The 27,460-nt window shown below is 40.5% G+C and overlaps 1 protein-coding gene across 2 annotated transcripts in view; it reads right to left on the bottom strand.

Moving 5' to 3' along the window:
- The window catches only part of RORA (RAR related orphan receptor A), a 739,218-nt gene that overhangs the window by 96,470 nt on the left and 615,288 nt on the right, over positions 1 to 27,460 (bottom strand). The window contains exon 1 of one of the 2 annotated variants that reach the window (XM_003901009.4): positions 8,548 to 8,800. The exons of the other annotated variant lie outside the window; for it this stretch is intronic. Coding sequence (XP_003901058.1) covers positions 8,548 to 8,578 — 31 coding nt within the window. The 5' untranslated portion in view covers positions 8,579 to 8,800. Of the gene's footprint in view, positions 1 to 8,547; positions 8,801 to 27,460 lie in introns of those variants that run through there. 2 annotated transcript variants of the gene reach the window in all.

Genomic DNA, 27,460 nt, shown 5'->3' with positions numbered 1-27,460 from the left:
AACTAAAGGGAAGTGAATGGTTACGTTAATATAATTTATCTTTCTGAGATTCCCTTTCCTCATGAGTAAGAGGAATGGGTTAGCCCCGAGCAGGGGTTCCCAAACCCGTCTTGTCCTCAAGAGAGGATCTTTTACAAAAGAAGATTCCTTGGCCTCCCCCTAGGCTTTTGGAAGCAGAATCTGTGCAGGTGTTGCTGGAGAACGGCATTTATTTTTTAAATGCTTCCCAGATGACCGTGAAGATCAACGGCATTTGGGAACCACTAAGGGACTGGAGGACTTTGCGGTCCACCCAGCTCTGACAGGCTAGGACAGAGCTTCACAAAGTGAGGCCTAAGGATCAGCTGTATCAGAAACATCGGAGATGCTGTGTAAATACACGCCTTTGTGGGCCTCACCCCAGACACAGAATCAGACTCTGGGGGAGACCCAGGGATCTGCCTTCTTAAGACTCTCTGGATATGCGATGTACTCTACAGTTTCAGACCCACTGTTTCAGGCAGGATTTTAGAGCTAACTTATGGCTTATGTGGAAGCAAATCATGTTCATCACTGCGTTGTTTGGCATGTCACAAAAATCTCCTTTGTTTTAAATGGCATGTAGCTTATAGCAAATGCAAACCTATAAGCCCAACAGTCATAAAGCAGCCTTCTCTGACTAAGTGTGGCTGCCAACTTCTCAGTGCATTTTTTAAACGCTGATTCATGGCTTAAGACACTTGATTGGGAGGAAGGTGTCTCAGCTCTATTATAAGAGCACAAAGGTGGTACCTGAATTACCTAGCACACAATAGGCACTTAAGTATTTGCTGAAACAAATGTATTTACTTATTTTCACCCAGTGTTCTACAGAAGATTTGAAGTGAGATAAACAAATAAAAAGGAGACAAAAACCCTTCCAACAACTGAAAAATGAAAATAACATTCTGCGAAAAAGAGAATACTTCTCATGTGGTAAAAGAATCACACTTCTGGGTGGCACAGTGTGTAAAACGGTTGGCTTCAATAACTGATCTGAAACTTAACCACAAGTCTTCACTTCTGAACCACTGCCTTATTTCTATGACAGAAAGGTTCAAACAGCAGGTTTTCCTTGCTTTTTCTCTTGTTTTTCATGAAATGCTGCAATTTCATCTTTCTAATAGGAACAGGTAAGCACTGTTATCCTTTACAAGCCTGGTGACTATCTGTCATTATTATTACCCTGGTTATTCTAGCTCAGATCAGCTTTGACTTCTTCAGCAATGCAAAATTCATATAAATGTGCATTCTTATACCTCTGTGTAGCATCAGGAACAAATAACATTTAAGCAACTAGGAAGATCTATATTCATCCCTTAGATTCCAACACAGAAATCAGATTGTTTTGTGATTTTTTCACACTTGTTCAACACCAAAATTCAAATCGACAATCCACTTGTATTATCTATTTATCCTAAAAATTATGCAACTGAATGCTTGTCGCTACCTCATGCAGTTTCTGACATATCCTCTATCTTATTTTTTAGGCAAACTGTATATACTTAAGTGAACCAAATGATCTAACCATAAATCTTCAGAAACCAAGGGGTTAATAGTTTTTTCATCCATGTTTAAAATTGTTTTATTACCCCCAAAAGCTACTGTAGTTTACTTTTTTTCTAAATGTTTATCATTTTTGAAAAAGAAAAGCTCTAGATTTAAAAAGGGGAAATGCTGAATTTAGCTCATCAAATGACGACCTCTTTTTAAAATATATTCAAGGGCTGGGAAATAGAATGGAGGTTGAAACTTAAAAAAATACAAGGATTACTATAAATGTCATAATAATTGTTTACTCACAAACCAAATTTCACTTAAATTTAATATTGAGCCAAACAGCAAATAAATCAGCTTTATCTTAAGTTAAAAAATGTTTTCCTTTACTTCCTGCCAAAGCAAACTTTAAAAATTCAGTATCTCTTCCACAGTTACATTTCTGATAACCATGAAAAACAAGGAGTTAAACTTTTGAATCTGGTGTAGAATGTCTCATTCCAATTGAGAAAATAACTACAACCTTTGACCTTCCCACTAGCCTGATGGGAAATTCACTGGCACCATTATGGGTTTAGCTGTCCATGGGCGAGTAACCACTAGAGGGCAGCCTTATCTCATATCTGACACGCGGCAGAAAAATACCTCAAATGCTTCTAACGTTCCTTTAATTATTTTTGTAGTATCTTTGATTTTCCTGGATACTTAATAATCAACTTCAAATAGAACTAAAGGTATTCCTAAACAGTTCAAAAGTCCACTTTCACAAACAATGATACCACAAAGACCGGTGGTGAGAGGTGCTAGAGATACAGCCTAGCTGACGTTATCTTTAAACATTTTAAACAAAAGTTTTTCATCTTTAAGTCACGGCTTCTTCTTTACTATGTGCTGGGTTAAGTGCCAAGTCAATTATATCACAACTGGCACTTGGGGTCCATTTTTGGCATCAAACTTTCAAGTGGTTCTAGGCAAACTGAAGTGTGTTTGAGGAAGAAACTGACCAAGATTGTGGGAAGGCAGAACCACACTTACAGCAAAAAGGACTGGAGAGGGACAGCAGAGATTACGTGTTAGGGTGTGTGTGTATGTGTGTGTGTGTACGTGTTAGGGTGTGTGTGTGTGTGTGTGTGTGTGTTATACTACTTGTCTTCAAATGACTGACAGTCTTTCATTTGAAAGACGGATTAAATGTGTTCTGTACAGCCCCAAAGGAAAGGATCAAAATTAAGGGATTAAAAGTACAAAGGAGAGAGTTATGCTTGATATAAGACTTTTCTAATTCAAGATGGAATAAGTTACCTTTAAAGATCGTGAGTTTCCCCTTGTGGGAGGTGTTCAAGCATAACCAGATAACTACTTGGCAGAAATATTGTGGGCAGGGTCCAAATCCCAGTGGGACATTCATCTGAGTGACTTTAAAGGTTTCGTCTGAGACTGAAATCATCCTTATTTGCTTTCAGACAAACACACCTTAATCCAGCAGTCATTAAGGCCAGTCCCCACTAAGTGAGAAATGAGCTTTTTCAGATCTACTTGAAAACTTTCAGACTTCAGGTGATTTTCTAAAAGACAAATGATTTCTCAAGAATATATCTACAATCATGCCCCTAAACTGTCATGTAAACAAACAGGACAGCACTCACAAGCACAAGAATGCGTAAGTTTTATACTACACAAAGTCACATTAAAATTAGAAGATGCATTTGTGAATGTTCCCTTTGCCTAAGATAAGTGGGACATATAGATGTATCTCTCAATTCTATCTTAATGGGGATTGGTTACACAGGTTAGCTGTACTTCGTGGTATTCTGTATTCTCGAGGAAAATAATGCTTACATTTCACTCATATCCTCTTACAACAAGCAGACTTAACGAAAATCATGGATGAAGAGAGCTAATGATAAGCAAATCAGAATAACCCTATTTGTACCAAATTGATTTTATTAAATAGTAATTTAAAGATATTAGGCTCAGCAAAGCATTACATAATTGGATCTATTTTTTTTCCCATATAAATGCCAGAGTTATAACTTCCACTAACTAGAGACAAAGTTATATCCAGGACGTTTTTCACAGCTTCCTCCAGGGGAGGCATGAAGATAGAAATTAGGGTTGTAGTTTTTGTTTCACCATGTATCAGCTGGAAAAGCTAGGCTATACTGCAACCTCTGTGAACCTCAGTTTCTTCAGCTAAAAAATATGGGGCTATCAGTGACTCTCTATGGAGGATTACATGGTGTCAGAGTGTTTGTAAACCATAAAGCACAAAATAAATATAGATTAGCATCATCTCCCTATTTGTTTATGAAATGTCTAGTAAACTTCAGAAGCAGTAACATTTTAAAAAGCGAAATAACTGGCAAACCTAGGGAATAAACTTGACATTTTTTATACCCACAGGAGCAAAGATTTTTAAAGTTGTCGTATTATTTCCTGAAAATATGATGAGGGCTAACAAATTTCATTCCAAAAAGAGAATCCAGAAATCAAAGATTTCAGCTGCTTCCTTGCATTTTGCCCATTGGCTAATACATGCTATCATCCATCTATTTAGACTTCCTATCTCTTGACAATTAACAGAAAAATCATGTTCTATCATGTCACACAAAATACTGACGGATAGAAAAAAGCTCTGACTACGGCTCTCTCAGTTCATGAGTCAAAAGGTTGGGATGTAAGGGAGTTATCTTCAGTAGAATAGCTAGATGGGGGAGACAGAACTTGTAAATCATTCCTCAGAGGGTCTGTATGTGGTCTTTGAGATACCATCAAATGTTAACTCACACCTGAGTTGTCACTGGTGGATGGCTCCAAAAAAAACTGTTTTTTAAGTAGAGAAACATAAAAATGGTGTAGCTGCTGACTCTGAGTGCCTAATTATGGTTTTAAAAATTATTAAATATGAAATATATAAAGGCAGCCTTGATTTCTTACTAATAAACGCTGTAAATAGTTAAAATGTATGCAGAAAACATTTCCATGACAGAGTATTCTTAGGAAATTTGTTCCATATAAGCGGTTTTGTTGATCCCTATAATTTAAGAGATTTTTAAGAAAACTGAACCCCACATCTACCTCTGCAAATCTATTCATCCATCCATCCATCCATCCATCCATCCATCCATCCATCCATCTATCCAGTAACTTCTTTTCCCCAGTAAATGGTCATTTATAAATATTATTTTCCTAGGTACCCCAGAACAAATACCAAAGTGGCTGGGTGCTATTGTAGGTGCTCTGCAAATATCACCTTGCTGATCTCATTCGTTTTTATTGTGTCTCACTTGAGTGGGAGGGAAAGATAGGAGAAAAAGAACACTAATGAGAATTAATATATTTACAAGTATATCTACTACATATTAAAGAGCGAAGGTTTAGATGACATATTGTATATTTTTAAATGACTATTTCTGTTTAGAAACTACATTATTTCATGACTGGGCAGCATTAAATAAATTATACGGTTCTCAATTCAAATTGAGGGCAAAAGGGTTTACTTGTGCATGATGTTGCTTTGTATCCCAAGTAATGTGATTGAAATATATAAAACCAAGAGGCTGCCCATGAAAATGGTGCTTTTAAAATACTGTCTACTTCATGGAAGGTCCAGGCTTCTCCCTCCTCCCATGGATAAATGGATTCAGAAATCCTCTTTGTCTTTAAAAGAACTGATCCCTTCTTGCCAGACAAGCACTCTGCTCAGTAGTGGCAACCATTTGGGTTTTCTCTTTTCAAGATCCAGCCATTACCTTCTCCCAATCCTTCCCATCACAGGTAACAAAAATGGTACAAAAATCCCAGTGAAGGGATACCAGGAAAAGTGTCCTTACAATGAGATCAGAGATCGAATTCCAATTTCATTCGGTAAAAACAAAGGCCGAGTTCTTCAAAACTATAAAATCGTATTTACTAGAGTTGGACATACTACCGACACATACAGTATTTTCAAAGTGGTGAGGAGTCTTGCATTTGCACATGAATCAGGCCGGAGGAAGAATCTACGGGCCAAATTCCCTTTAAGCCTCTCTGTGCTCTTATAACTCCATTTACACGAACACCGGGTGAGCACTCATATGAAGCAAAGGGGTATATAATCTACTGAAACTGATGAAGCTCTTACATTTCCTTTCAGTACTCTGCTGCCGCGTGACATTTGGCCAATGCACTTTTATGATGAGCAGAACAAGTGCTCCCCTGATTATAAATGTTATAGCTGGCTCTCTCCTTTTGCCCAAGAAGCAATCCAAATGGTATTGGAATTTTGTTGTTAATTAAACAAAAGCAAAATTAAAGGATGAGACTAGAGTTGCTCAAAAGAAGATTTATTACATTTGAGCATGAAACTAAGCCTAAACTTATTTGTCAACTAATGCAGAGGAAGGATTTTCTTCTTTGGTGAGTTCAAAGGGCCCGATTTAATGATGTTTAAAAAACAAGTAAACCAGCCAACAAAGAGAATCTTTCTCTTTTATGGTGGCTTGTTCCCTCCTCCCTTGTCCACATGCATCCACATACCAAAAAGCTATAGTGTAAATAGTATTTGTTTTGCACGAAAAATCTAATTATACAAACTCTCTTACACATGGAACCAATTTAACTATTAAAACTGAGAGGCAACAGGGAAGTATTTAATAAGATTCTAAGCCAGTTTTTTCCCCTTAAATCTGATATGGAAACATTTACAGCATCCCTCACTTTCCCACAAACTATTTTCTTTTTCAGCTTAAGTTTGCAACAAAGCCAAATAATCCCATTAAAATTCAGGATGTTATGATATTGGGAGTGAAATATTCTACTTGTCCAGATGCATTCTCTCTCTCTCTTCCTCTCCCTATCTCTCTCTCTCTCTCAGGCAGCTGAGTTTATAGAAAAATTGCATTGCCAGTACTTCTGAGGCACTTTTTTCAAAGCACAATACTATGAATCTATTATTTTATGGCAGACAGAGGTCACTCCAAGACAAATGTGTGGGGGTAGTGTGTGATTCTCATTATTCTATTAGTAAGGGATAGTATGGAACTTCACTTTGTAGAACTACAAAGGCAAAAGCCTATGTACTAGGAAACATCAACATTAAATCAAAATATTAAAACGTACTTTCCTTATTGTTTGGTGGGTGGTTACTGTTCATGAGGGGAGAAAGCAGTTTAAAATGTCTCAGCCTCTTGCCTTTCCTCCAATCAACACAAATTATATTAGACAAAGTGGATAAAGACTGGCATTGACATCTTCCAAATAACGAAATCTATTTTATAATTTAAAGACCAAAAAAATGCTTTAGCTGCAGAGGGCATTTAAATCGTTTTACACTTACAGGGCTAATGAAATGCAGGAATAGCATAAAAGTGTTTTTTTGGGGGGGGGCAGGGGAGAATATATTTTTTTAACATAAGAAGTCGGTAAGAAACCTTAATAATTTTTCCTCCCAAATAATTTTAGGGGCTTAAGAGCGCGGATCACGGGAGGTTTCCTCTCTTTTACTTATATGAATTGCATATTCCACAAATGATTAAATCCCATTTCCCTCAAGCCACAGGGGAAAAGAGAAAATTTGCTGTGGGCACATTATATAGAAAGATTTCATCTCAAGTAGATCATCTTAACGTCCAGAACGTTTCGGCCTGTTAATAATTAATAAAAGAGATGCCACCCAATCTCTAGTGAAGAAAGGCAAAGCTCGGTGATCTGAAAGTAAACCCAGCGCAGATACCGAACTGGTGTCCTTCATTCCAGATTGCAACAAAACCCGAACCTAGCAAACGTTTAACGAGCGCTTGGCGCCCGCACGGGTGGGCAGGACCCGCAGGACAGTCTGGGTCTGCACAATTGCTGCGCATTAGGGAAGCCGCGTCCGCCACAAAAAGATGGGGCTCTAAATCCCCAAGCCTGGCGGCTGGGCCTGCCAAGCCGTTCGGGCAGATTATCCACGGCGACGAACCTGCGGGCGCACAAGCGGGCGGCGTGCTGCGGGCTGAGTTTCTCCGGAGCTGTTTGCAACCGTCCCAAGAGCGAGTCTCGGTTTCTCCGGCAGCAGAGGCGACTTCCTGCACACCTCCAAACTTTAGCTTTCCCATCAGAAAGTTCCCTGACTTGCCACGGTTTCTCTCCTTCTCGCCTGAGAGGACCTCGAACCAGTCCTCCCTCCAGCCGGATCCCCTTCCCCTCCCGCCCCCGGCCCGGCTACGGAGTCCTGATGAGGGCGGAAGGCCGGGCCGGGAGGCTTGGCCGCGACTAACCCGCGCCCGTCGGCCCTCACCACGGTCTAACCTCCGCCCCTGCCCGCGGATCTCGTGGGCTGCCGAGTTCCTCCCCACCTCCATCCACCAGCCAAAGTGTCAAGCGGGGGTGCGCCTCTGCTCCCTGGGCCGCCAAGGGCGTCTTGGCACGCTCGAGGCGCCCGTCTAGCTCCGGCCCGCGCGCTTTCGGAAGTGGCCGCGGCGGGACACAGCGCGGGACACAGCGCGGACCTGCGGCACTTGCCCGGCCGGTGGCCGCTAAGAAGCTCGGGACCGCAGGGGGAGGGCGCAAGGCCTGGGGCGCTGACCAGTCCCCGGGGATGACATCGCGACCGCGCGCAAGCACGGCCCTGCCCGGCCGCGGCGCCTCCCCGACCTAGGCCGGAGCTGTCCGGGGTGCGGGCCCTGGGGACCGGCCGCGGGCGTCCCCGGCTTCCTCTGAACTCCGCAGACCCTCCCCTTCCTTCCCGAAGCGCGGCGACTCCCGGCAAACTTTCTTTTGGGAGCCCCGCTGGGTGCCAAGCGGACCCAGGAGACTGACAGGAGCCGGAGGGGGCAGCACAGGGGTATCCACCCCGTGCGCCTTTGCCCCCAATCGGAGGCAGGCCGATCCCGTGGCCGGGCTCAGGTGGCGCCGCGGCGGTGGCCCAGAAGGCCCTGGCGGGGCCCCCGCGCCGAGCCCCGGGCAGTACGTGCGTTCGGGCAGGCGCGCCCACCCCTCCCCCTGCGCGCCCTCCTCCCCGCCCCCCGGAGCCGCCAGCCCACCCGGCCCCGGCGGGGCGCCCGGGCTCACCTTTCATCGCTGCGATCACAAAATACATCATTTAAGCCGCGGTGCGGAGAGCGCAGGGAGAGCGGATGGTCCGACCCCGGAGCCCCCTCTGCCGCCGCCGCGCCGCCGCCGCCCGAGCCACAGCAGCAGCTGCCGCAGCTGCCCGCCCGCCGAGAGCCATCCCGAGCCATAAGAGGCTCCATGTGACCGGCTGACATCACGGCCGCCGCTCTGTTTACACCGCGCCCCTCCGCTTCCTCCCGGGGCGGGAGGCGGGAGGCGGGAGGCAGGCGCGCCCCAGCGCCGCGCCCCGCCCCGCCCCCGCGGGCAGGTGAGCAGCAGCGGCGGCTCGGCTGGCCCACCCCGGCCGGGCCTGCCCTCCCGCGCCCCGGGCCCTCGCCCGGGCGCCCGCCTTCCCCTCGCCCTCGGGATCACCTGTGGCCGCCGGTCGCTTTTCTGCACGCAGCGCCCCGCGGAACGCGCCTCTGACCACTTTCTCCCCCCACTCAGTGGGGCAAGAGGCTCGCAACCCGACGCCACTCTCCCACTGGCTTCCCGGAGCCCTTGGAGGCGATGAATGCGCCAGCTCGTTGGTGGAAAAGACAAGTTTGATCTGGGGAGCTACGGTCACTCTCATTTCCTAGAGCGCCCCAGCTCTAATCGGAAGGTACGGCGCCCTCCTGGGCCGTGAAGAACGAAGCCACTGGGACGGTCCCGGGAGTGAAGTAAGCTCCTCCGAAGTCTTTCTGGAGAGACTCGGCCTGAGCAGAGGAACTCCGCCCACCCAACCCTTGGCAACCCTTGGATATTGGCAGTTATACCAATAACCAAGGTCCTGGTCTACACCTGTTCCCCCGACCCCCTTCTCCGCGTCCAAGACCACTGATACCTGCAAGGAGAGCCGGAAATTGTACGTGAATCACCTAAATGAACTCCAGTTGCCAGCTGATTTGAGCCGCTAAATTCCCAGGCTCTTCCATCTCTCTCCAGAGAACCCATCTACAAGTAGGAAAAGCTATCGTTTTCATACCCTAGAAATGAAACATTGTGGTATTTTTGACAGAAAATAAAGACCTCTAAAGGTGAACTTTGTACATTTTAACATGCAGCTGAGACTTAATTCCCTCTAAACTTTGAAGCTTACTTCTTTTTACTGTCCTTATGGAACTGTAAATCATGACGTTATTATTTTACAGATCAATCTCTTTACGATGAATTTCAGATGCTACGTACCCAGAATCTGCATTGTTTAAAACTTTGGTCAGGGAGTCTATAGTACCGAGCATAACAGAAAAAATTCTGAAAAGCCAAGTTTGCGTACCTATTGCGGTTCCTTCGCGAAATTTCATGCTGCTTTATTTTGTTGGTCAGTTTCCACTCACAACTTAAAAATCAGATGGCCATTAGCTGTTGCATTCATGATGATTAAACAAGGATAATTCTAGCATATTTTTTTCTCCATGTGAGTTGCTCTTGCCCCTGAGTTGGGCCACAATTTAAAACACAAGCAGATAATCAGCACTGTAGAAAACAAGGATTCATACAACACTCCCTCCCCAGCCCCCTTTCAAGGCAAAATTGAGGCTTCCAAGCATTTATACAGCGCTCTGATTTAGAAGGTCAATAAAGTTCATTGTCCTTCAGTCAAGCCATGGCTTTATAAAAGTTTGATTTCAGATAAATTCATTCTAATATAGTTTTTTTTCTTTTAGATTTTTTTCCCCAAATAAAACTACAAAGAAAATAAATTGTAAAAATGTGAACCCAGGACCTACCCATGTTAACTCAGCTGTCCAGCCATAGCGAAGTGGACAGGAGTTTCAAATGAATCAACCATACCCACTGTAATGTTTACAATTATGAAATTAAATCACACCATGTTCCTATGATGCAACTATATCTCCCAATGAGGCAACGCCCCTCAGTTACACTGACACCATCATTCAAATTTGGTTCTTGATTTCCCTTGTGTTAGTGACTAATGCCAAACTATCCTATAAGCAGGTCCCAGGTACAATTTTCTTTCTTTTGTATCGTTAAAGGATGGAAAACCATTGGAGATTGCATCCTCGTAAGTATGTTCTTCCATACTCAATGCAAATGAACCCAGATATACAACTCCGAGAATTCACAATGCTACTTTAAAACAGTATCCTGCTTTAGAAAACAATGTTTTCAAAATAACCAAATCTGTTAGCTCTAGCCTGCCTGTCAGACATCTGACTCCAAGGTGAATAGTCTGACATCACTAGTAATCAGTATTTATTTCCAGATCATTTCAAATGAAATCAGTCATTGGGAACAACATGTAATGTGACATCTGCTCCTGTAGTTACAAGTAGAATCATTCATTCTATAGATATGTCCCCAATAGAAATATAATCTCAAGTACTTATCTGAAATATTTACACATTTATTCAACAAAGACATTTCCAGAATAATGTAATACTGACCTTGCCCTTTAGTGATGTATTTCATTCACTTCCTACAACTAATGAGCAACAGAATTTGAGATATGAAGTCCTAACCTTCCAATGTAGCTAGATGCTATTTGTAATACATGCCTCTATTAAATGTCTTCAGCTTTTAACCCAGGTTATATTACTGTTCTTTATCTTAACACAAAGCTCTTTGAGAGTAAAAACTAGAGACTGTTTTTTTTTTAACCACTCAAAATGCACATTTTCTATGACATTATAAGGTCCCAACCAAACAGATCAATCAGGAGTAAAAGGGACCATCTGCCATATTGAAGGGACATCTCCCTGCAGTAATACCAAATTGGAGCCATAAATGATACATTTTAGTACAAACTTTTACCCACTGTATATTAAAATACAATCATGTAAAAGGCGGGCATGGTGGCTCACGCCTGTAATACCAGCACTTTGAGAGGTCAAGGCGGGTGGATCACTTGAGGTCAGGAGTTCAAGACCAGCCTGGGCAACATGGTGAAACCCCATCTCTACAAAAATACAAAAATTAGCCAGGCGTGGTGGTGCATGCCTGTAATCCTAGCTACTACTTGCGAGGCTGAGGCATAAGAATTGCTTGAACCCAGGAGGTTGAGGTTGCAGTGAGCCAAGATCACACCACTGCACTCTAGCCTGGGCGACAGAGCAAGAATCTGTCTCAAGGAAAAAAAAAAGTATACAATTGTAGAAATACAATAAAACATTAAAATGCAATAAATAGGAATAATTGTCTGGATTTTATTAAACAAATGCTTATGAGTAAGGGAGAACGCCGTGCTAAGGAATATATTCTTTCTTTATCTTTTTACCAAGTGTTCTGAAAAAAAAAAAAAGTAAATATTGCTTACATGAAGATAATTAAACAGAATGGGACTTCTTTACCAGGAATGGGAGTTTGTTATATATTAATTTGCAGCTCAAAGGTTTCTGTTGGCTCATCTTAGAAAAAGAAGGCATACAACATACTTATAAACACATGTAACTCATCTCAGTCTCCCAGGATGGTCATAGCCCCATGTGGTGTTCCTGTGTGCTGGGTTCCACATTCAATCTGTCATTTAGCGAGAAAGTAGAGAGACACTTCTAATGCCAGGTTGTTCCCAAAAACACCTCGGGGAAAAGACTGGTGCATTTTTGTAGGAGTCTAGACTGGAGTATTATTAGTAAATTGGTGCCAATCTTCCTATGTTACAGGTTAACTAAATGATACTTGACTTTATAAGAGTATATTTTGTTTTTCACCACAAGTTCTGATCTCATAATTTGCCACCCCAAATCATAGATATAATGCTACTGGGGAGAATGACAAACCAGTGGACTGGCAAATTTATCACGAATCTGCAAGTGGTTCCTAGGACAAAGGTGATTTCAAAGTTTGCTGATGCATGTGAGGCATAGCATTTTGGTTTTGTCTCACCCAGGCCCTGCGTCTCTCTCTCCAGTGTGCGTCTGCTTGCTCATTCAATTAATTTCCTTATACCTGAACAAGAAAGGGATCAGTGAAAGGTTAATGTGGTCCTAGGCAGCTTGATTCAATGGAGTCCTTAGCCACCACTGCACTGTGACCTTTAGGAGTTGAGCCATTCTGGTTGACACAGAGCCAGGGGACCAGGTTTCCCATAAACCAAATAGGGTCAGACCCAGAGAGTTGTAAAGCAAGGATACTTGGGAAGCTATGGACATGTCACAGACTAACCTAGAAGAGATCACAGCTTTACTTAAACTGGAGTCCAGAAGGAGCCAGTTTCTCATAAAGGAACACTTACAAATGGAGTAATACTGGTGAGACCCAGAAGCCAACAGTAAGACAAGGAGCTCTGCTATTTATGAGTGTAAAAAGGGAGGGGACAAGTGGATTAATGTGGTTTATCTGCCTTTTTCATGATTTTGAAACAAATATAGATGTAGATTGAAATGTGCATGAATGTATACATATGCATAGTCCATGAAATATGGGTGAAATAAACTACATTTGGGTGGCAAAGAGACACCCACAATTTTACACACTCACACCCACCCCCCCACACGTATTTCTCATAATCAGCCATACTTACTGAGTAGGTATTATACTGACACTGTGATGGAGAATCGAACAAGAATAAGACAGTAGCTCTGATTTTGAGAAGGTCACAACAAATCAGCTGACCTGTGCTCTGAAAACTGTAGAGTTCCATGAGTTGGTCTGAACATTCCTAAAGGTGTACTGTGTCTGGTTGCCCATTGAAAAGATGTTTGCACAGCACTCTGCCACGCGCTAACAGTTGATAGATGACTGCAAATCATTAGTGTGGCTATTAGTGTAATGGGATGTTGGAGGTGAAAGATTTGACTGAATGGAGACAATGGTGCAGGGCTTCTGGGGTTTCTGGAACCATACATTTCATCCACCAATTAGGAAATTCAGAGGACTGGCTTATGTTTTGTAATCATCACAGTAAGGAAAAGGGTAAAGTTCACAGGCATACAGAGCTGAGCAACCGCCACAGAATAGGTAGGTGGCAGGTGCCTCACTACACACACAACAGCCAAGGCAGGAAGGGGAGAAATGCAAACCAAGGCCAAGAGATACCTCCATTCCTTTATGTCCCCATGTTGTGCCCTCACCCCATTCCTATACCTGGCAGTGGAACAGGCCATTCAGGAATATATATATATACATATAGGTAAGCGAACACAAGAAATACAAGTGAACTCAGAATCTGGAATCCTGGGTCCAGGATAGTTTCACACTTGTCATTAGCTTTCTACATCACATCGGGCAAGCCATTTTACCTTTGAGGACATCAGGCTCCTCAACTGTAGCCTGATGGAGTAGGAACTGACTGCAACGGGCCCCTACAACTCGAACATTCTGTGACTGCTTTCAGAATCACTCTCCATCCACTTTGCAGGGACACTTTCTTCCCTTTCTCCGCACTGTGCCATGTCTGCTTACTTCTCCAAGAAGCCTTCTTTGTTTGCTTGAACTCCATGGTATGGTGGAATGAGCTTTGGCATTGGATGAAGTTGGGCTCAAAACCAACCTACATCCCACTCACTAGCTGTGTGAGCTTGAGCAAACCTTCGTTTCACCATATGTCAAAGAAGGAGGGTAGAGCCTTGTAGGGTCACTAGGAGGATTAAACAATATACAGAAAGGAAAAAGTGATATCTTTCAGTGGAAGTGCCATCACCACGCCATCAGCCCCTACATTGTTATACACACAGAGCCTGTGCCTGACAGAAAACGTTGACCGTTAATCACAATTTGTTGAAATGTTTCTCAGCATGCACTTTTGCTGAGCGTTCTACAATTTTGAAACTCGTGTGTGTGTGTGGTGTATGTGAAACAAGTATAGTGGACCCTTGAACAACACTGATTTGACATGTGTAGGTTCACTTAGACGAGAATTTTCTTCCACTTCTGCCACCCCTGAGACAGTAAGACTAACGCTTTCTTCCTCCTCAGCCTACTCACCGTGAAGACGTTGAGGATGAAGATCTTTATGACAATCCACTTCCACTTAAATGAATAGTAAGCATAATTTCTCTTCCTTATGATTTTCTTAATCACATTTTATTTTTTCTATGTTACTTTATTGTAACAATACAATATATAATACATACAACATACAAAATATATGTTAATTGATTGCCTATTTTATTGGCAATGCTTCTAGTCAACAGTAGGCTATTAGTAGTTAAGTTTTGTGGGATTCAAAAGTTATATGCAGATTTTTTTACTATAAGGGGGTCAGCACTTTTAACCCCTATGTTGTTCAGGGATCAACTGTATTTATTAAGCACCTGCTAAGTATTGAGGACACAAAGATGGAGAAGAATTAAATTGCCCATTGGCCTAAGAGGCCCTGTGGTCTGGCAGACTTTTTGTGTCTTATTTCCTATAGGAGAGGAAGTTCCCATCCAATGAGCAATGACTAAACACCTTCTGTGTGCATTACACTGTGCTAGTATGTCAAGAGGAAAGGACAAAGATCAAGACATCAGTCTATCCTTCAAGGAGCTTGCAATCTAGTAGGAAAATAAATCCAGTGCTTATAATGTAAGGCCGAATGTGTGGCACATACTCGAAGTGTTCCAGAAATGAAGTACTACGTAAGTCAAGAATAAGAGCGGTTACTGTGTGCAGGGTTCATCTGAAACTTTAAGAGAAGAAGAACTTCCTGAAGGAGATTTGAGTTAGACCTTGAAGGCCAAATCACATCTTGGTGGATAGAAGTAAAAATGAAGAGCCTCTCAAAAGGAGGATAGAACACAGTTGTAAAAGTACAGGCTGGGTGCTGTGGCTCATGCCTGTAATCCCAGCACTTTCGGAGGCCAAGGTGGGCAGATCACCTGAGGTCAGGAGTGTGAGACCAGCCTGGTCAACACGGCGAAACCCCATCTCTACCAAAAATACAAAACTTAGCTGGGTGTGGTGGCAGGTGCCTGTAATCTCAGCTACTCGGGAGGCTGAGGCAAGAGGACCACTTGAATCTGGGAGGCAGAGGCTGCAGTGAGCCGAGATCGTTCCACTGCACTCCAGCCTGGGCGACAGAGCAAGATTCTGTCTTAAAAAAGTAAAGAAAAGAAAAGAACACAGTTGTAAAAGTGCAGAGACAGAAAATGCATTTCTCACTAAAGGAAACGAATAGTGAGCATTTACCGTAGATAAAATACAGATAAGAAGGGGAGAAAGCCCAAAACGTAGGTTGTAGCTATTTCTTCTGCCTTCCCTCACAGTGCCCAGTACAGAGCTCTGCAAACTATACACTTTCAGAGAATGATTTTTGAAAAAATAATTGGAGGTAGAAGAAGGGAATTGTGCTTCAGAAAATAAATCTCTTTGCAGCTTGCCTATTTCAGAGTCTTATTGTAAGGATTAATAGTTGGTTTGATAGTCATAAAGTTAAATTACACTTAATAAAACACACAGAGCAAAAGAGTTCCACATCACAGCACACCGAGGAAGAATAAAACTGGAAATGGATGTTATTTCATCAGAGTGAAAAGCTAAGCAGAGCATTTTAGGATGAACAAGATAAATGGAATGTTATTTGATTTTGTATCTCATCCATTTCAGTTCTGAAAATTATCTGAGACAGTTCTATTAATATAGATGCTTCATATATAGGCCATATTTTATTTTTTAAAGAACTATCTTAAAAATATATTTTCAAATAATGGAGAAAAGATAAGCGGTTACAGATGGTTTTCCCTATTTTTGTCATGCATGATCAAGGACTGCAGAGTAACGTGGGCTTCATTGGGAAATCCGAATCTCGCGGCTAGGAGTGTTCCAGGAGCAAATGCTGGCATTATTTTGCTTTCACAGGGAAAATATGTTCCTGTTCGGTCAAGCAAAGTAATCAATTATTCTGCATTATGAAATACTCATTTTATAACTATTGACATTTCAGACAGTTGTGTCACATGTCAATAGTGGGTTTGATGCTCACATTTAAGCTCCAGCTTATAGGATGGGATTCATCTGGGCTGACAGTGTCTGATCAGAAGTCTATTCTCTGCTCTCAGAAGTCCATCTATTATTTATGTCCAGTCCTACACTGTGGCAGTCTGTTGTGAGCGCTAAAACAAGAATAGATTTGGGTATTTTTCGTTTTAATAAAAAAGGTTAAAATTTTCTCAGTATATTAGATCCACATTTTAAAAAATCAATCTTCTCTTAAAAACTCTTCCTACATTTTGTAAGATAGAGGTAGATTAAATTAGGCATTCCAATCAGAAGTTCCAAAATTCATGTTAGATTTTTAGCATCTAGTGAAGCCTTGTGTCCCCAAAAATAATTTTGTGAAATCAAAATGGCTTTCCAATCATTGTATAATACCGTTACTGTTGCTGCTACTACCTCTCCTACTGGTTAACCATTCCTTGGAACTTCCTGCGTGGCAAGCATTGATTTTATGCTCTTTTAAAAAATCATTTCATTTACTGAAAAACATTCTGTACTTTTATTACATTCATTTTACAGATGAGGAAACTGGGGCACAGAGAAATTAAGTGACTTGTCCAGGAGGACAGGGCCAATAACTGGTGGAACCATAAGAAAAAATCCATGTACACTGATTCTAGCATGTGCACTTGTAAACATTATGCTGCAACTCTCAGAAGTTGAATTATTTTTTCCTTCAATTCAGCACTACTTAGTATTTTGAAAATAGCAAGCTGACTTCTCCAGAAATCAAAAAGTACTACCCTAATAACATCTAGGCATGTGTGCGAGAAATTCTTTTATCACTGGCTTCTGTAATTGAGCAAGGTTAGCATGTGTCATTATGAATTATTGCACAATTTAGTAAATTATTTAATTACTACTAATGAGGAAACATACTGTACATGGTTGTAATTATCCTGTTGGAAAACAATGTTGCCATTTGTACATTTCAGAAACACTTGCTACATACTAAATTAACTCTTGAGGGAAGTTTATTTTGTATTTTGGAATAATCAAACAACTCTAAATGTTGTTAATGGATGTTAGATAGGATTACAAGGAAACTAAAAAATACACAAACCAAAGCTGACATCCCTAAAAGACTCCAAACAAATAACATCTGTTAAAACGGTAAAAAATAACGATTTCATAGTTCACAATATTCTACAGAAAAAGCACAAGATATATTTACTGTTTTTACTTTTCCAAATTGTTTCACTGCTGCTCTTTTCATCGTTTTTGCAACATATATAATATAGCAATTTGTTCACCTACTTTAATCACCCAACAAATGGCTTTGACAGCACAATAATCTTAAGCAGAGCCATTTATTTTCAATGTACTTTGAGTAAACTGTTGTCTACGTTTATTAAGTGACTGTAGGATGCATAGTCTTGTTAGTTATAAAAGAACACAGTACATACATAGCCTTGGGATGTTTTGACAACACATGTTAAGTAAAACATAGGTAAAAAATTTTCAAAATATAATACAAGTGAGAAAGAGTTTGTGTTAGCTACAGTATACATTATTGAGAAACTCCTGATATGCATTATTGAATTTGTTGTAAAGCCTTAAGTACAGTAATAGTCTCAGAAAGCCCAACTCGCCCATTATTTCAAAGGTTAGGTACATGTTATATGGTGAAACTGACTTTCATAAACCAGAATGCAATGGTGATTTGATTTACAACATCTTTGCTCCTTGAAATATAACAGAGGTGATGTAGCAAGGCCATTATAAACAAGGGAGAATAAAAAAGGGAAATGTCAGAGTTCAAGACACTCAAAGAGGGCATATGGTAAGTCTCTCTGTGTCCAAGAACACGAACAGTTAAACTTTCTGTTTCTGACAGTTGCCTATCATTAAATAATCATATACAAGCAAGATAAGTGATATTATCATATTTGCTCTGTTGTCATGTTTGTTATATTATCCCAAGGTCAACTGCCATTTAACTGTGTAATCCAAATCAAACAAAAGTTTTGTCCTCTTATGAATAATGCATATATCGGAATCATATTATGATTTGCAGATTTTAGCACTTGTCAAAAAAGCAGTAAGAAACTGTTTCCTGTCACCATGTTAGATTTAGGCACAACAAAACAAGGGAAAAGAAAACATGTTTTATATGTTCAGAGAGATCGCTGCTCAATTTGCAGTATAATGTAAATTACTACATAGTGGTTATTTTACACTAACAGTATTTTGTCAACTAGAACTACTGTAAAACATATAGGGTGCTCTCTATTTTAATGGTATTTTCTGATGTCACCATGTCAAACTAGAAGAATTGCACTTTGATTCGTCTTTCAGATCTCAGTTTTTTAATCTTATTAAAACATAATTTACATATTGGAAAACTCCCCCTTTTTAGGATACAGGTCTTTGAGTTTTGACTAAGGCATTGAATTGTGTAACCACTGACACAATCAAGACACAGAACACTTCTATCCCCTCTCCCCCAATATTGCTCTGTACCCCTTTACAGCCAACCCTCCACCCCAAATCCTGGCAACCAGAGATGTTTTCTGTCCCTACAGCTTTGCCTTTAAAGAATATTATTTCAGTGGAATAGTATATTATGGAGCCTGTTGACTGGTTTCTTCCACTCAGCATAAAGCATTTGAGATTCATCCCGTGTTGTTGAGTACAATAATTTGCTCTGTTTTATTGTTGAGTAATATTCCATTCCAGAGTTTGTTTATTCATTCCCCAACTGAAGGACAGTCGGGTTGTTTCCATTTTATGGCAATCAAAAATAAAGCTGGTATAAATATTCATGGTACAGGTGGTGGTGTGAACCTACATTTACATTTATATTGGTAAATACCTAGGAATGGGACTGTTAGATCCTATGGGGTGGATGTATACATTTAATTATACTAAATGCTTGATGGTTTCCAGAGTAGCTGTGCCATTTTGCATTCCTATCAGCAATGTATGAGAGTTCCAGTTGCTCCATATCCTCTCCAACATGTGGTGGTGTTGAATATTTATCCATTCATTGTTGATTTTTGGTTCTTCAAAATAGTTGAGTTCTATAAAGTTGCCACGAACACTGAATTTTAAAAGACAAAATTATTCCTCCTAGAGGAAATACAGGGTTAAGTTTCTGTGAGCCTGTGCTCATAACTTTTTGGTCAACCAATCAATATATAACTTTGTTTTATGTGTATTTCCATTTAAAGACATCTTATTTAGTATGTATTGTTGATTCAGTAACATTGCACTGGCAGCCAATGCGTTATAACTCATGGCTAGAGAAAGCTTATGTAACACATTGTCTCCATTAAGACACATCACAATCTTCTCGCGCTTGAACACTAGACAGCACTTCAGCAAGCACTGTGCTTGGGGATCATTTTAAACAGTGTGACTACCAACAAAAAACACAAACAGGGTGGGGCATGGTGGATCACGCCTGTAATCTCAGCACTTTGGGAGGCTTAGGTGGGTGGATCACCTGAGGTCGGGAGTTTGAGACCAGCCTGGCCAACATGGTGAAACCCCATCTCTACTGAAAATACAAAAAAATTAGCCAGGCTTGGTGGTGTGCACCTGTAATCCCAGCTACTCGGGAGGCTGCGGCAGCAGACTCGCTTGAACCCGGGAGGCGGAGCTTGCAGTGAGCCGAGATCACACCACTGCACTCCAGCCTGGGTGACAGAGTGAGACTCTGTCTCAAAAAAAAAAAAAAAAAAAAAGCACGAACATTAGAAAAAGATGGCATTGAATAGACTTTAAAAAGGACACCTGTTTATAATATGACAACTGAAACAAGAGGGCAGAACATCACCTCAATGGACCTCAGTGGGGAACCTGTTCTAGGACGCTGTGTGCACATACTTGTCTGCCAATGACCGCATAGCCAGTGTTGATTCTGGGGTTATAAATAAATTTTAGTGAGTATGCAAATTTGTAAACACAAAATCCTCCAGTAATGTGAATGGACTGACCTTGTTTATCTGCTTATTTTTGCCATTCTATGGTCTAAGTTTAAATGTCACTGCCCTGTAGACATCTTGTTCTTCTCTTTTTGTAAACCTGATTCGTCACCCTTTTTTCAAATCATTTGTTATCTTTTCTGCCTTCTTCTTTAGACTCTGCACACTAGAGTCAGGAAACATACCTGCCTATTCACCATTGTATTCCTTATGTCATTAAGGCTTACCATAGTGCCTGACATACACAGATGTTGAGTAAATATTTGTTGAATCAGTGAATACTTCTTTGGAAGTAGCATATATGGAAGAAAAAGCACTGGAATTGGAGTTGGAAAATCTGGTTTTCCATTCTGGTTCCAACAGTGGCTTTGTGATTGGTGACAAGTTACTTATATTCTTTGAGCTTCAATTTCCTCTCCTGTACAACCGAAAAGCTAACACCTATCTTTATAGATGTTTTTAAGATCTTAAAAGTCAGGCAATAAACATGAAAACCATTAGTATCAGGCACACTGTTGATACTCAATAATCACTGGATTGGAGTGGTTTATGACCTACCACTAGACATTTATAACTGTATGAGCAATATAAAATGTACTAACAAACAGTGTGAACAGTAAGTTTATTTGGACATACAGATAGTGCTAACTCTCCATGTATTCGGCATTATATATACTCAGAGCACCCAAATAATTAAGAGAATTTTTCACTTTAGAAGTAGATCTTTTGTGATTCTGTCAACCTAGCTATGTTCTTCAGGCTCAAAGGTTCTACACACTATATACTATGTACATGTCACCATAAAAACTGATAATTTGTCTACTCCATTTCAAAAAAAAATCCTGAATGTTTAAAAGCAATTCTTCAGTAGTGTAGTTAGAGTTTGTACTCTCTGGAAACAAGATTTTTTTTTCCTTTCAAACACTCCTAGACAAACAAGGACATTTAGTTAAGAAGCTTATTATGATTCTGTCTGAAATGCTTTCTTACAAAAACCTACTGTATCCCTTAAGATTTCAAGGCAATAAAAACCAATAATTCTTATAAAACTATGTCAATCTTCCCACATATAACTAAGGCTAACAACGTAATCTAAATGTTAAAATATAGTGGAAAGAAACTACATAAACAATGCATAAGGTTACTTCACTCAAAATTTATACAAATGATTTTCTTACAAAATTACGATGATCAGATATGATTAATGACACGATTTAAGATTATTGGTCTTTAATAGAGGCAAAACATGATGACTCACTGACAAAGCAAGCTAATAGCAGGGAGGGAGAGATGGAAAGTTTGTATATTTGATTACAAAGCAGAACAGATAAGTAAAACCACAGAATCAATCATGACTATATTATACGAAACTTTCATTGTTTCCTAACTTACATTTATATTAACTTTTCTGGAGACGACATTTTTAAAACATATAAATTGTCATTAGGAACCTGACAACAGTTCTAAATCAAACCTACGGTTTAAAACATCATTTGCCGACAGGCATCCTCCAAGTGTTTTCCGCAGAGGCACATCACTTCGGATTATTCCCAGGCTATTTTAAATGATCTTGGACAGGGCTACTGAATGACTTGTCAGCGAACAGGAAAACATTATGACACCACTTCTCCAGATTTCTTCCCAGAACATGAAATATTTGGGATCGTTCTAATTGAATCAAGGCTAGCTTGAAAAAACAAGTTAAGCTTCACTTTAAAGCTTTCAGTTTTAACTGGAGGAATGCTTCTAACATATGGCAGCTGGGCTCTGACTCACAGCAACCTTCAAATTCTGGCCAAAATGTCTGTTTCCTGAGATTGTGTCTGATATGCCTGTGCATCCCTGGTGGGGCCCAGCGAGCATTCGGTAAATGCTATTGTTGGAACGAATGAATGAATAAAGGGCTCCTAATTATGAGCTACAAATTCTTCCAGCAACAAAATAATCCCATAGGAAAGCTGCAATGTACTTGGAATTGATATCTACGAAGAGTTCTATTTTCAGCTCCTTTACAAATTATTTTTATCATTTATGCTCAACTTGGTCTTTCTTGTTTTTTTTTTTTTAAGCCAAGATGTGAAAAGCACAGAAGCATTTTCTAGAACATGAAAGACCAGTGTACTTTGTAGAAAGTTTCATTTGTATGTAGCTTGTGTGTGATAATTATTTTTAAATCTCAGTTAATCATCATATATTTTCTCGGAGCAGACTTTGGGTGAGGCACTACGTGAAATGTTTGAAAAAGATAGTTAAAAGGAAAAAGTCCTATTCTTGAATGTGCACCAAAAATTGTAACTAACACTAGTAGAAGGTACGCAGTTTCCAGTAAGGCAAGTGGTTATCTAAAGAAATACTAATTTAGAACTGCTATCAGAGAAGTATAAACAATTGCTATCATACTTTTCAATCAGACATCTCTCACATGAAAGCCTTGTGAGATGGAAGATAGAAGCCGAAAAAACAGAAAAGAAAAAAGAAAAGAAAGACAGATCAGCAAAGCTACCACTAAAACTCCAAGAACCAAAGTTTGTATATGTGCTTTAAAAAGCATCCCTTCGATATTTACTCCGAGGCTCTTTTCTCTCGTGTAAGACATAATTCTGACAACCTTGATATCTGAACTTCCAGTATACAGGAGATATTTCAGAAGCACAACAGAGACTTGTGCTCATAGGCGGGAAGACAGACAATAAATATTGAAGGAAGAGATTTTTGAAAATGATAAAAAGTTAGACATAAGAACTCAAAAAGTAAGGCAGCATGGAGCCATTTAGCATAGGGGCAAAGAGCCAACCGCACCTGCCGAGTTTCTGAGTGCATCCTGTATTACAGCATACTGTACACACCATCATAATGAATGGTTATAATGACTTTGAATCACGAAGGACGTATTAACCCACGAACTCTAAGAAGATAGGGACTTACACAATATATTTTGAAAGCTCCCTTTCCCCCTATAAAGTGATATAGTTTAGGCACTTATAGAAACATGCTGCAGAAAATTAACTTTTTAATGATGTACCTCATTTTCTGATAATGCCTTGAATGTGTGACATGGTATACATACCTAAAATAATAACCCTAACTATGTAAGACCTTACACTCAAGGACTTAGGTGTTCCTGTTTCAGTAAGCTATGTTCTGAAGCACACTGGAAAAATAAAGAGTGTTCCATAGGAGGCCACCTGCATTCTACACAGGTATTTTATTTAATTCTAATATTAGCCAAATATCAATAAAGTAAAAACTCTTTAAACACAACCCATTCCCCCTATTTAAAGCTAGAATGTTTTTGTAAATATTTACTTGAATGATGAGTGTTCAGGGCTCAAGTTTAAATATATATCATTCTGTGAAGGTATTTGTTGCAGATGCTATTTATACAATAATGTTTAACCTGCCAGAATTCTGGAGAAAGAAAGATTAGCAGTTAAAGCAAGTTCAATGGGGAAAAAAGGAAGAAAGCCACAGACACAACTTGGCGTTGTTTCTCTTCAGTGCAGGTGAAGTGACAGGTTTTGAAAAGTACGCTTTATCCATGCACACACATGATACCGATACCTTTATCATGGCTGCAACAATTCTTTTTCAAAACTGCTAGCCCGTTTCCAAGGCAGCTGCAAAACATCCGTGAAAACTAGTTAATTTGTTAGAGGCATGGAAACTGCTGCCTCTCCACCTGCCAGGCTAGATACACATTGTACAGACTCTACAATGGCAGGAGCTGAGGGTCCTGAGATAAATTTTCTCGGCTCCCGCATAGACGGAGGAAAGGGACGTCATTGCTGAGAATGTCCTGGACATGGACGTGGAGATCAGATGCTTTTGGGTGTTCTGTCTCTTTCACTCCACATATTGTCCTGGATGCAGAATAATACTTTTTGCATTAAAGTCACCATGGCCACCTCCAAGTTGCTTTTACATTTTGTTGTTATTATCATTATGTTGTTGTTAATGAGAATGCAGCTGAAAGGCTAAGTTTGACACTTAAACAAATGGCCAAAAATCCGGCAGGCAGGAATCATCCCCACTCACAGATGGGGTAAGTGAAGCTCAGAGAGGCCTCTGGCTCAGCGGGTCACACCGCTGATGGCAGAGCTGGGGTTTGAATGGGGGTTTCTGACTCCCACTCTAGTGCTCACTACATGTTGCAACATGCTACGTATTGAAAACTGATTTCCTGTTTCTGAAGAATTTATATTTTGAGAAACACAGGTTGGCAAGTGTAAGGAAAGTTTTCCATGGTAGGACTTTGAAAAGGAAACAGGAGGCTGTTTTTTACTTCTCCTTCAGAAGATTTTTTTGTCACCACTTCTATCTTTCTTTCTGTTCATACATTTTTTATATTATGTAATCATTCCTGCCACAAGAGATCATTTACATGACTCTTCAACAACATGCCACCAATAAATCACCAAACACATTGCAATAAATCAGGCCTCATGACAATCTACAGTAAACCGGATCATATGATGTTGAGCATATACCAAGCCTGGTCATTTGATGGGGGTTTTACAGTCTCTGGTCCTTTCTGTGTGACCGAGAAACACACACAGTTTACAAAGGGCCCCGGAGTCTATCATGACATTGGCCTTAGAAGTTAAGAATATACTTGCAGTTATGTCTCTTCATTTTTATGGCCCAGTATTTCATTAATTTCATTAAATCTTTCTTGTACATTTTAATATGTCATCCATTCACATGGTGGGGAGGTCTAGGCAGGCTGATTCATATTTGCTTACCAATAGCAGAAAGGAGGAGTTCCTATGATTAAATCTAAAACTGACCTCCTTCCACACTTAAGGGATTATCATTTGGCATCTCTGCTCCAAATAGTTGCTCTTAACACCATTTGCTTGGTATGGAATGCTGAATTAATTTAGAAAAGAACCATGATTAGGTACTAGGGCTTTTGAATTAAAATGTGAGATACTTAATTAGGCAAAATAACATGGAACATTAATGGCAAGGATTTTAGAGGGAACAGAAACATGGCAGCCTTAGGGTTAAATGACTTTTACATAAAGTCTCAGGTATAGAGAATGACAGACCCAGGAATAAAATCCTCAGTGTCTCATACCTGCTCCATGTTCTGATCATTTGGTCACACTCTAGGAAGAGACAATAAATATATATCTGTGGAAAGTCCATAAGATGGAAATGAGGTGGCCTACCTTTCATCATTTGCAATGATCACAGACAAAGCCATTTATAAAAATACCTGCCATAACAGAAGCCGCCGCATCTCAACCCAAAACGGGAAGACACAGAAGAGGTTGATAAAAATGAAATCATGATACACGAATCCTCATCCTATCACCAAAGTGGTTGCCCAAAGAGGGGTCTCCACGGTTGCCTGATGAAAGGCACAAATCATGGACTACCCACTGAGACAGTGGGGACAGAGAAGTGAGGGAATGGCCTGTTCTTCAGAGGGCTGAATGGCTGGACTCTGTCGAATGAATAGATAGCACCATTGCAGAACAGACAGTGGAGATGAAAGTGGGAGCCAATGAAAACAGAAGCAGGGAGGAAAACCATCAAAGGCGTGAAAAAATAACAAAAGTCCAAGGACTGATGTGATGAGCACCCACATGCTAAAATTGCAGCTCGAGAGAGCCGTTTGAAGCTGCTAAAGAGATTTAATACAATCTGGAATGAACAGAAATTGCCATCAAATAGAACAGAAGGGCCACCAAGAGACCTTAAGGAAGGGCAACCTAATGGAATGTGAGCCCTGCAAAGAGCTCACGTGGCAATGTCCTTTTGAACATCTCAATCATTCTAAAGTGTCATGTAAGTCACACACACACACACACACACATACACACACACAGTCCAGGGTCTGTGGGGAATTTTGATGGGAGGTGCTCATCAAAAGTCTTAAATAATGCAAGGCAATGGCAATCCATCCGATCTTCCACTCTGAGGACCAGGAGCAAAGAACAGACGCAGGTTTCATCAAAGCAGCCTCTAATCTTTCTAGCACATCTGCAATGTCCATCTCACCAGGGGTGACCTTCTGAGTGAACTTTGGGAGAGATGTGCTCTTTGGTTTTGTCTGGGTTGCAGTTTAATTCAGCAGGAAGCGGGCTGTGGCTGGGAACCACAGCACAAAGAAAATCACGGTAAGGAGGTGAAAAAATGCAGGACTGATCGACAATAAGTGAGATGAAATAAATGACTGGTAGTTTTCTATGAGACCAGCAGAAGAAAAATATATATGTATATATGATAGGTGATCACTTTTCAGGCTCGTTCCCCATTGCTGTTACTAAGTAGGCAGTGATAGAAACAGCACAATTGAGCAATAACACTGAGATCAGAGAGAGAGAGAGAGGGAGAGAAGAAAAAAAAAAAAAACACGAAAGGATCAGAGAGTCTCTTTAGGACAGTGTCCAATCCAGGGCAACCATCCAAATAAAAACTTTGAATTTCATTCAAGTGTCATGTGGATAAATTGCATTGTGGAGATAAAATATAGAGACTTTAGAAAATGATTCTGTTTTCATGCAGATCATTGTCAATAACTCCTCAGGACTGACAGTGTTTTGGTTTGTGCAAGGTAGAAAAATCAGAAGATAATAACAAGTTCGTAGTAGATAAAGCTAAGAAGTCATGTCACCTAAAGTGTACGCGCCAGTGGTCTTTCTTAATTTCAAACAAAAGGAGAAAGAACGTATTCTAAGTAGGGACAAGTTAAAGGGAGTTTGCATTTGGAGGTAAATAAAATTTCTATTCCCACTCAATTATCTTCACTCTGCCAGGATGGGTATTATTACATAGACAGTGGGGAATGGAAAATTCTTTCCTCTTGAATGGGTTCAGTCTCTCAGACCTCAGAAGATCTCCAAGGGAACCTCCGTAGCAGGAGTGGCTAGACCCTTGTTTCAATATCTTCTGTCTCTAACCCTTGGTTGTTCATTTCATATCCTACCATGTTTCCAGCACTGAATCAGCCCCAGAATAGGACATGAGTGGAATGAAAAAGGGATTCGACTTGCCATAGCTTTAACCTTCCTTAAAGTCTTCTGTGTTTATGTACTACGAGTTTTCTAGCGATATGAAAATGCATCTTT

The sequence above is a fragment of the Papio anubis genome, chromosome 7 (genome assembly GCF_008728515.1).
Source record: "Papio anubis isolate 15944 chromosome 7, Panubis1.0, whole genome shotgun sequence".
Classification (NCBI taxonomy): domain Eukaryota; kingdom Metazoa; phylum Chordata; class Mammalia; order Primates; family Cercopithecidae; genus Papio; species Papio anubis.
Note: the sequence above shows the minus strand (reverse complement) of the source record. Positions and strands in the feature narration are given on the sequence as shown.